The 10788-nt window shown below is 58.6% G+C and overlaps 2 protein-coding genes across 2 annotated transcripts; both read left to right on the top strand.

The window, feature by feature from the left end:
• Positions 1 to 351: 351 nt before the first annotated feature.
• On the top strand, positions 352 to 3789 carry Reep4 (receptor accessory protein 4). The gene is made up of 8 exons (XM_059274350.1): positions 352 to 832; positions 1575 to 1647; positions 2043 to 2119; positions 2212 to 2332; positions 2774 to 2887; positions 3089 to 3224; positions 3358 to 3512; positions 3605 to 3789. Exons 1-8 carry the CDS (start codon positions 801 to 803, stop codon positions 3668 to 3670), a joined length of 774 nt encoding a protein of 257 aa, XP_059130333.1. The 5' UTR covers positions 352 to 800; the 3' UTR covers positions 3671 to 3789.
• Positions 3790 to 9912: 6123 nt separating this feature from the next.
• On the top strand, positions 9913 to 10525 carry Hrurf (HR upstream open reading frame). Its single transcript, XM_059274348.1, has one exon. It carries the CDS (start codon positions 10289 to 10291, stop codon positions 10391 to 10393), a length of 105 nt encoding a protein of 34 aa, XP_059130331.1. The 5' UTR covers positions 9913 to 10288; the 3' UTR covers positions 10394 to 10525.
• Positions 10526 to 10788: the final 263 nt, after the last annotated feature.

Here is a 10788-nt window from a genome sequence, read left to right as displayed (position 1 = left end):
GTTTTTTTTCCTTCATTCTGAATTTCTTTCCTTTTGTTTGTTTGCGACAGTGAAAGTGTCATGATATATCTGTAGCCCAGCCTGGACTGGTAATTCTCCTGCCTCAGCCTCGGGGGTTCATGTGTACGCCACCACATCCAGTTAGGAGTCCGGGTTGTTTTTGTTCCTCTCTGTCTTTCCGTTGTGACTTTCCACCTGCTAACCTTTCAGACCTGCAACACTATTCGACCTGTGGCCCCACCTCCGAGATGCGAGGAGCATCGCCGCTTTAAGGGACTGGCCTTTTGTGTCCATGACCTCGCCCCGCCCCTCTGAAGGCTTCGTTGCGCCTGCGCCTCGAGCTTGAGCACTGGGGTTGGGCAGAACCAGGTTCCGTGCAACTTTCAAGTGAGTTACAAACTCCGCCCCGGACACTGCTGCAGGTGATCAGCCACCCCGGGACCCCGGGGGTCCGTGAGAGCGGAGGTCGGGACCTGCCACCCTAACCCGGGACTAGCAGCGGCGCCCTCAACAGGCGAGCGCGCGGTTCTCCGCGACAGGAATTGTCGGACTGATTGCGCGGCGCGGGCCGGAGGAACGCGCCCGCCCTCCCCGCTCCCAAGTCGGTTTCCTCTTCAAGGCCCCACGTCCACTGGTTCCGGGTTCTCCAGGCTCCTCGCACTGTGGGGTAGGAGTCAGGGGTGGTGGTCTCTGCCTGCACCGAGGGACAGGTGTACTGCAGCGCCACTCGGCCCCTTGCCCCAGCTCCTGGGTGACCGTCCCTCCGGTTGTCTCTTGGGATCATCTCCAAGGCTATCAGGATGGTGTCCTGGATGATCTGTCGCCTGGTGGTGTGAGTATGGCCCCTGTGAGACCCCCTCTGATCCCTGGTCCCAGCCTGCCTTTGGGGTGGAAACTGGGAACGTTTGGTAAAGAAGAGAATTTTCTGAACTCCATCAGCCTTTCCCCAACACACGCTTAACGGTCCTGGAGCTCTGAAGTGGGACCTGGTCACTGAATGCCTTGTTCCCAACCCGCATCCTTCTAGGCTGGTTGGGGACCCTTCCTACATGCGCACACACTGCAGACAGGTGCAGGCAGGGCTCAGGCCTTGCCACCCACAGCCCAGTGAGGTGATAGGCGCTGCTGTGGGCGGAGAATCCAGGTGCCTCCCTCCCATCTGAGCAGCCCCATGACCCACCACCCCTAGCTTCAGTCTCCGAAGTCTACCTCTCACTTTTGGATAGTCCAACACCTGGCTCAAATGTCTCTCACGGCAGCCCGGTGGCCCTGGTCCTGATTGCGTGTAGTGGGAGGGGACAGCTTGGTGCTCTCACCCACCTTGTTGTGTATTCTCAGCCTATCCTGTACCCATGGGCCACCAGTGCAGGCCTGAGCAGGCTTGGGATGTTTGTAAACAGCCGGGTGGGGAGGCAGCCTCCAGGGCACTGACTCAGGCACCTTGGGTTGTGCAAGCCAAGCGGGAAAAACAGGGCAGGCACTGCCACCACGCATCCAGGTTGGGGGAATCAGCCACCTGGCAGGGAGAGGGTGGGGCATGGTGCCCCTCACACTTCCTATGGCTGCTGTTCCAGGCTCATATTTGGGATGCTGTATCCTGCATATGCTTCCTACAAGGCTGTGAAGAGCAAGAACATTAGAGAATATGTGAGTGTAAAGGGTTGGTGGGAAAGCTTAGCTAATGTGATTAACCTTGAGGAGTCTTCAGGAAGGGGCTGGTAAGACTTGTGATATGGGAGGGCCTGAACGGGCCTCGAAGACTCCAGGGGCTCGGTGGTGTGGCCGATCTTGGGTAGAGTGGTCAAGTGAGTGTGGAAGGAGGGTGAGGTATTAGCATGCCCGTGGAGGATCTTGTGGGTGAAGCATGCTGGGGTGGGCACTGGAATGAAAGGCAGTTTCTCAGGGGCTCCTGCCTAAGCAGACACGGGAAAATGCAGCAATGCTGTGGGACTGGCTCTCAGGAATCTCTGGGCTGGGCCAACCGGGGGCGGGCCTTGGCACCTCAGGCTCCCAAGCTGAGCTCTGTGCACTCTGACCCACAGGTCCGGTGGATGATGTACTGGATTGTCTTTGCCATCTTCATGGCCACAGAGACCTTCACGGACGTCTTCATTTCCTGGTTTGGCACGAGGATCGGCAGGCCATGGGTTGGGAAGGCCTAACCCACTACCTGGCTCCTGGCTCACATACACTCCTCTCCTGCTCCCCCAGGTTCCCTTTTTACTATGAGATCAAGATGGCCTTCGTGCTGTGGCTGCTCTCGCCTTACACCAAGGGGGCCAGCCTGCTTTACCGAAAGTTTGTCCACCCGTCCCTATCCCGCCATGAGAAGGTACCCCTGGGGGAGATGGAGGATTAACACAGAAGGGTGTGTCGGGGAGAGGGTGTCGGACAGAGCTCTGTGTCTCAGGTTCAGGGAGCCTGAGATGCCTGGGTCCAATTTCCTGTCCCACTTCAGTTTTGCTATGGGACTGGGAAAGGGGTTGGCTTTCCTCGTCTACCTGGATGATACATACGAATGAACTTTAGGGGTGTGACATGCCAGCAGGATGTTGATGTGGGCATGGAAACATGGAGGGGACGGACACTCACTGAGGTGTGGAGTGGGTGTGTGGGTGGGGAACCCTGCTCTTAGTTTTGGTTCTGAGCCTATGTCTGTGGCTCCTGGGCCCTAGGTAGGAGCGGGCTAGGGATTGTCACAACCAGTGGCTTCTTGGGGTCTGCAAGGAAATGGCTCCTTTGTTGATCTGAGCTCTCCACTCTGGGTCTGCAGGAGATTGATGCGTGCATTGTGCAGGCAAAGGAGCGCAGCTACGAGACCATGCTCAGTTTCGGGAAGCGCGGCCTCAACATCGCCGCCTCAGCTGCTGTGCAGGCTGCTACCAAGGTGCTTTGCCGACACCACCCCCACCCCCACCCCCCCCACCCCCCACCTCCCCCCCCACCCCCGGCTCACCATTGAGCCAGTTCAGTTCTGAATCTTGTGCCCCAGTGATTAGCTGCCAACCAGCTTCCCTGCTAAGCCCTTCCCCCTGTAAGGCCTCTTCCGCAGTTAACACAGTGCCTCCCATCATCTCTCACCTCCTAGAGTCAGGGTGCTCTAGCTGGAAGGCTCCGGAGCTTCTCCATGCAGGACCTCCGCTCGATCCCTGACACCTCCGCTCCCACCTACCAAGATCCCCTCTACCTGGAAGACCAGGTGCCCCGACGCAGGCCCCCGATTGGTAAGCGGAAAAAGAAACCAGAGCTGACCTGAGAAGGTCTGCCTCTCTTGAGGGCTGGAGGGACGGCGGGAGTGGCCGGCCCCAGGCTTGTGGAAATGTTCAGCCTCGTCCTCCGCTGGCCCCTCTTCCACAGGGTACCGGCCAGGTGGCCTGCGAGATAGTGACACAGAGGATGAGTGTTGGTCAGACAATGAGGTAGTCCCCCAGCCACCTGTCCGGCCCCGAGAGAAGCCTCTGAGCCGCAGCCAAAGCCTTCGGGTGGTCAAGAGGAAGCCATTGGTGCGAGAGGTCGGTGTGTTGGAAGGACGGTGTGAGGGATGTCGGTTGAGCGGCCACGCTCACACCATTCACAGGGTATTGATTGGCTTTCTCTCCCCAAGGGCACCTCGCGCTCCCTGAAGGTCCGAACCCGGAAAAAGACAATGCCCTCGGACATGGACAGCTAGATTCTGCAGTCAGGCCATCTTACCTCTTGAGCCAGCAGGGGACCTTTTGCTGCTACACCGGTTGCCTGGGCTCCGCCCCTTCTGGCTTCTGCAGCTGCCTAAGGGGGGGGCACACATGGTGTGGTACCCAGCATGGGGATGCACCTACAGTATACCAAAGCAGGCCAAGCCCAGGGGCCTATTTATTGCCTTCTTCAGCCTTTTCCCTTTCCAGACATGGGACCAGAGCCCCACTAGGCCCTACAGATGAAATCCAAAGTCCAACCAGTTGTGTTCATTCCCTTCTACTTCAAAGTACTTGACAGCCTTTTCTAAGGCCTGGTGTGTGCGTGTGTGTGTGTGTGTGTGTGTTCTTGCTGTGTGTTTCACGTTGGTGAGGGAGGTCAGGCTTGTGAATATTTTTATAAATAAATACCTAACGGTGTTTGGCTTCCCGGATCTGTCTCTTCACGGCTCACCTCTCATATTGTAACTAGCAGCCCACTGCAGGCTCTGGCAGAAGGGTGAAGGGGAAGACTGTCAGATCTCTGTGCCTAAGAGGGGAGGCCACCAATAGACAGTCACAACAGCAAGTGTTGTCATGGTTGAGCTCCTAGAGACCCCTGTGGAGTCAGGCTGGAGCCTTTGATCCCAACAAAGAACGGGGGCGGGGGGGGGGGGGGGGGGAATCTCTGAGTTCAAGTCTGGCATGGTCTACATAGCAAGTTCCAGGACTAGAGAGACCATGTCTTTTAAAAAAAAAAAAAAAGAGTCAGACTTTTTGGTTTTTCAAGACAGGGTTTCCCTGTGTAGCTTTGGAGCCTGTCCTGGAACTCACTCTGTAGCCCAGGCTGGCCTTGAACTCGCAGAGATTCACCTGGCTCTGCCTCCCAAGTGCTGGGATTAAAGGTATGCACCACCACTGCCTGGCAAGAGTCAGACTCTTGCCAGGACTCAGAGAGTCAGGAGTCAGTACTGGCCCTTACAGGAAGAGGCAAAGATGTGGAGAGGGTGTGGAGACTGCACAGAGAGAGCAAACCTGGGAAGGCAGGCTAGGTCTTCCATGAACCTGGAGGGTCCTCAGTTCTGTAAACAGTCAGGTATAATCAGGGTGAACTTGCACTCTAAGCCACTAGAGGGCAGCAGCTGCCTGGGGCCAAGCTGCCCCCACCTTCCAGGTCAAGGTGGGCGGGGCTCGGAGACTGGCCAAAGCCTCGCCCTGCTGGGGCCTGGCTGCTGATGGGGCAGGCCAAAGGAACGATGCCGAACCCAGCAGGGCCAATGATAGCCCTTCTCTGCTGCTAGTGGCTGATCTGTGGCCTGCTCCATCTACAGAGACCCAGGCTCGCGCCCTGCACTGGCTCTAATCCATCTCCTCTGCTGCCTGGGTCATCTGCCCCTGATGTTGGAGTGACATGGTGCCCTGGGGTGCTCCCTCCCCACACTCCATCTGCCCTTCTCTCCCACTTCAGAGTAAAGAGGTGGATGAGAATGCTGGTCGGAGGAAAGATATGAGCTGCTAAATTGGAGTAGCCTGTGAGGATTAACTCTTGGTGTGGGGATTATCTGGGTTTTATTGGAGGGAAGGCATTTAATCTGTGTGGCTGATTTAGCCTCTCTCGGATTGGGATTCAGTGGCTTCCTCATGGCATTCTCTCTCATTGTGATGCTGATTTACCACCTCATTAATTCACTCAGAAGATGTGTTGCTAGATAGTGTAGGGGTGAGAAGACAAGGAAGTCGGTACTATTATTATAATCCCCATTTCCCAAATAGGCGCATAAAGGGCAAATGATTTGCCCAAGGTGGCCCAGCTACTAAGTGGCAGGATTGGGCTTTGGACCAGGCAGTCTGGCTCCAGAGTTGATGTACTTAATCACTATTCAGTAAATGGGCTGTTCCTTGCCTGGGAGGCAGGGAGAAGGAGCCTGGCATGTATGGAATATTCGTTGCATGCCTGACCTTGTTGCTGGGCATTTCGCAGAGATGGTTCCCTTGCATTCTCTCAAATGAGCCCATGCCCATTTTACGGGCGAAACAGCTCTCTGCTCTACAGTAGTACTGCCTGGGAGGTGGGCAAAGTCAGTCCTCCTGGAAGAACAGCCGAAGCCAGTGTCCCCAGGCTCTGCAAAGCCCAGGCCTGTATTTTACCATCTCTGCTCGCTCTTCCCTGCCCGACTTTGCCCTATGCAGATTTATACTCCTACCCCAGCCCAGATATCCGAACCCTATGCAGGCATGCCTCTGCCTTGCCTTGCTCACGGGGCGTTCCTCCCATCGCTATTCATGAAGAGATTCTGTTTCCATCTTGAGTACGTCATAATGTTTTGTCCCTCCTCAGTCGTGACTTCAGGACCAGCCTTATTTTACTGTTGTATCCCAGCCCAGAATAAGTGGCTGAGGTATTTTTAGAACTGTGGGATTTGGTGGTAATTGTCTGACTTCTGAGCTCAAACATCACCCTGTCCTCGTCCTCTGAGAAGCCTCTTTAACTCCCCAGCACAGGGTTAGAAGTCATTTGCCCTCGTGTGCATATCTCCAGGAGTGGTTCCTAGCTTCAGCCCAAGGCCTGACACCTCAGAGGCCTGAAGAAGGGTTGCTACTGAACCACCACATACATCAGTGTCTTCACCCTCTTCAGGGTGGGAGTGAACTTGTGCTTTGGTGTCTGTGCCCTGTGTCACCTCAGTTCCGCCACACAGCTTTCAAACCACCAGCGTCTCTGATACGGCTTGATGAATGGCTGGCTAAAACTGTATGACTACCAAGGCATCCTGAGGCCACACAGGAAGAAGTGAGCAGAAGTCCGAGTTGTAGGCTGTTCTGAGCAAGCATACATGTGAGCCTGAGACTTGGGGCACTGGGTATCACATGGACATACCTCAGAGCTGCTCCGCCTGTCTGAGAACCGCCCAGGCACACCCCCAACCCAGCACTGGAGAGGGTCCCTGGCCCACCACTGATCCTCTGGCCTGGCCTCTTAAGGGGGAGGTGGGAGTTAAGCCATGTTCTTGCCTTCCAAGGGCCACCAACCTACTTGATACCACAGTGCCTGGTCTCCTCAGGTAGGATTGAGGTTGGAAAGGACCTGACCCCATGAAGGCCAGTCCCTAGAACATACTTTCTGTGGGTCCTGGTCCCGTTCCCACTCCTCAGCCTTCCCCACCCTTCCTGGCCTGTTACCTGCTTCCCTCTCTCCCTCCTGTCTCTCTCTGCCTCACCTCCTGCCTCTGTCACGGGCTCCATCACTGTCCCTCTGACCTGTGGCCCTTCTCTGTCCCAACCCCCAGGAACCCACAGCTGTATTTTTAGCTGCTGTTCTCAGCAGCATACTAAGCCTCTAGATCCCACATGTAACCCTGGCCCAGGCTGAGTTGGGGGGTCCTGGGAGGTGCTGTCTCCCCCGGCGGGGATTCAGGGCGTAACTGCTTAGGTCCTTGTCCCCATTTCTCACCCAGCATCTGGGATTGGGTGGGGCACACTAACAGGTGATCTTCATCTCATAAGGCTGGTGCCTAGGGCTGGGGGGATCCTGGGGGCAGAGCTGACAATTGCTGGGCACGCAAGTCCCCAAGCTCAGCCTGAAACACATTGGAAGCTAGATGGCGGTGGGGGAGGGCTAGAGAGAAGGAGGGCTCCAGAAGAGGAAATAGGTCAACGATGTGGGTGGGTGGGCCAGAGGAGAGGATAGCATCTACCACCGAGCTTCCTCCTGGCTCCAGCAGCATCTCCACACTTCCCTTCTCCGTCCCCTCCCCCTGGTCCTGGGAGATTTCTCCCGGTATCCCCCCCCCCCGCCACTGCTCCACCGTGTCCCCCACCTCAGGCATGGCCATGGGGGTGGGGGTGGGGTGGGGGGAGGGCCAGCCTCAGCTGTCTGAAGGATGGAGGGGCTGGGGAAGCAGGGCTAGGTGCCCAGACGGCCGCGTGTGTGGGAGGGGATGTCCTCAGATGCCCTCCACCCGGCAGTCCCCGCTCTGACGTGTGTGCCCCCCCCTCTCCCCGCCCGGATTAGTGGCAGCTTGGCCTGACTCTCCGGGGCTCCTTCCCCCTCCCTGCCTGCTGCCCACCCCTGGGCAGGGGGCTGCTCTGCCTGAGGGGCACTGTGCTTGCCCAGGTAAGGGGCTCTGGGGTGGAGAAAGGGCAGCCGGCTGGCTACGAGTGAGGCTGTGCCTGTCAGCACGAGAGTGTGTGTGTGTGTGTGTGTGTGTGTGTGTTAGCATGTATGTCAGTGAGGGAGGTGTCGGTGCGGGGCTGGGGCTGGACCCACGAGAGTCTGGGGGTGCTGGTCAGCTTGCTAGGTCCACGGTCTGGTTTTGTGACCACACAGCGGGTGGCTTTTCCCCCTCTGTGTTTGTGTCTTTTCTGTGTGTCCTCAGGCTGCTCCATCCTCAGGCACAGCACAGCCAGCTACAAGGACTCTGGCCTGTGCCATAGGCTCTCATGGAAGGGATGGGGAAAGTGGTGGGATGCGGGTGGTACTCCCCCCCCCCCACCTTCATCTCCACTAACCCCTAAACATTCCAGAAGACTACCCTGGGAGCTCTGGTCTAGTCCAGGCAATATAATCTGACAGGCAGATACGGCAGCTGGGGGTGTAGGGGTGAGGAGCTGTTCAGCTCCCCTGAGACAGTCCCGATTACCCTAGAGGAAGACAGCCACAGGCCCTTGGGACTCTGGACAGTCCAAGCTTCTCCTCTGGCCTCTTCCAGGCCTCAAGCCACAGGACTTTCCCCAAGACAACGACTCTCCCACAGGCCTCGGCTAAGGTAGGCCAGAGGCTTAGACAGGGACCACAGGTACATCCCAGCCCAGCACCTTGCCCAGGAGCCAGGCTCTGGGCTGGAGGCCAGCCTGAAGCCTTGGGGCTCCAGTCCCGGTTAGACCCTCCTTATTCATCTCCCATAGCACACTGGGGTCAGGCCACCTCCAAAGGAGTGAATAAGAAGAGGACTATGAAAAACTCAATCAAGTAAACAATCCCTGCCAGCCTGCCCCCACCAGACTTCCCCTCTGTGAAGGTGAGGGGCTAGGAAGATTTGTGCCAATAAGGTCCACGTCTGAACAGTTTCCACGGTACGGACCTCCTCTCCCAAGTACCCATCCTGTCCTCAACAGTTGGTGAAAGACTCCTTGCCTTCACTCTTGTCCCTTGGGAGAGAAAGACCTTGGGCTCTTCGTTGTACCCCTCTTCAGAGATGGTGGTATGACTTGGGACCAGGTTGTGGCCACCAAAATTCACCCCTTCCCCAGGGATGGGGAAGTAGGCAGTATTGCTTCTGTTTCGGACTGGGCTCAGAGAGGCAGGGGAGTAGAGGGGCAGGAGGTGGGTGCCTTCAGGGAAGGGAAGCACCCGTTGGGCGTGTGGGTTTCTGTGTGTGTCTGTCTGAATCTGTCTGTTTGTGTGTGTGCTCTGGAACCACCCCCGCAGAAGAGCAGGGATGCTTCCTCGGGTGGAGGGTGCCCTGTTTGCCCATTTCCTCTCCTACTCGCTGTTCCCTCCCAGGAGCCACTCCCATGGGCTCCTCTCCAGGCTGGGCCTGGGAGCACCAGGAACATTGAGGATGGGGCAGCCGAACAGGCAACCCCAACTGGAGGTTCGGATGCTTGTGCGCTTCTGGTCCCATCACTTCTCTGGACACTTGGTAGAAATCAAGGCCCTTAGACCAGGGAACAGACCAGACGGCAGGCCCTCCCAGATTCCAAAGCATAACACTTTGCGTAACCTTGTGCCCTGAGAGGGATGCTGGGAAAAGGGGCTTGGGCAGGTGAAGATGAAGAATGAGGTAGGGAAGACACCAGTCATTGGGGTGTGCCCAGAGCTGGAAAGGACAGGGAGAGAGTGGTCCAGCAGGCACGGGCCTGCTGGCGTGGGTCGCAGCACCCATCACTGACCCGTGAGAACCCGACTGCCCCTGCCAGCTCTGGCACTGACCCCTCCCTGCCGCCCCGCCCTAGCACCCCGGGGGGCACCCCGCCTCACCATGGCCTGGTCCGGCCCCTCCCGCCCTTTGCTCCAGTTCCCGGGCTTGGCACCTATAGTGGGGGTGCTGCCCGCCTGCCAGGCTCCGGGCCGGGCCCACGGGAGGGTGGGGCGGCTGGGAAGCTGGCACACTGCCCCAGGGGAGCCTCTCTCGGCAGGCGCCCGGGTGCCGCGGGGGGGAGGGGGAACAAAGGGCTCATTCTCCCCGTGCGCAGCCGGTGGCATCGCCGGGGCGTTGGCGGAAGCCCCCGGGGCTCAGAAGGGGGCAGGCCCAGGCGGGGCCGCCGAATCACGGGCTCCTGTTTCCCGCAGGGTGCTGGAGGAGGAAACCGGCGGAGCAGCTTCCCCACTCTCAGTTGCGCGTCTGGCGATGGCGATCAGAGGTCCTGCTGCGCTCTCCGCTGCGCTGTCCCTCCATTAGCCGCGCTGCGCGGTGCTGCGCCCTCGCTGGTGCCTCTCTTCTGGCTCACGGGATCGGCCCCCCACTTCCAGGCACGACCCCCTTCCCCGGCCCCTCGGCCTCTCCCCCCACTCAGCCATCTCCGACCGGGGCGCGCGTTCCCCCCGGCCCGGTTCCTTCTCTCCCTCCGGGGACACCCGCTCCCTAGCCCCGGCCCGACCCTCCCCAAAGCGCAGCACGGAGTCTCGGCGTCCCATGGCGCAACCCACAGCCGTGGCCCAGAAGCTGGTGCGGCCCATCCGCGCCGTGTGCCGCATCCTGCAAATCCCGGAGTCCGACCCCTCCAACCTGCGGCCCTAGAGCGCCCCCGACGCCCGGGGGGAAAGAAAGCGCGAGCGCGCTGAGCAGAAAGAGGGAGAACGCCCCGAAGCCGGCCCATGGGGAGCGAGTGCCCAGCGCCGGCCAGCACGACCGCCGCCCACACCGCGCCCGGCCTGTGAAGCCCAGGTAAACGCCGAGAGGGGGCGCCTTCTGGGGTACTTGTAATGGGGGGTTATGAGCCCATCCCAAGGTGCAGGGGGGAGTGAAGTGCCCGTGCCACTCTGGACTGGATCTCACTCATTAACATGAAAAAGTTAGAATGCCCAACTAAGGGAGCTGGACCGCATGCAAGCTGCAGCTCCAAAAATTCCTGGCGCCTCCGCCAAGGATCCCGTATATCCATCCCTCTTGGGGCTTCCTCGGGCCGGCCAAGG

Source organism: Peromyscus eremicus, chromosome 9 (genome assembly GCF_949786415.1).
Source record: "Peromyscus eremicus chromosome 9, PerEre_H2_v1, whole genome shotgun sequence".
NCBI classification, from domain to species: Eukaryota; Metazoa; Chordata; class Mammalia; order Rodentia; family Cricetidae; genus Peromyscus; species Peromyscus eremicus.
The sequence above is the reverse complement of the archived record's forward strand: the minus strand, read 5'-3'. Positions and strand labels throughout refer to the sequence as shown.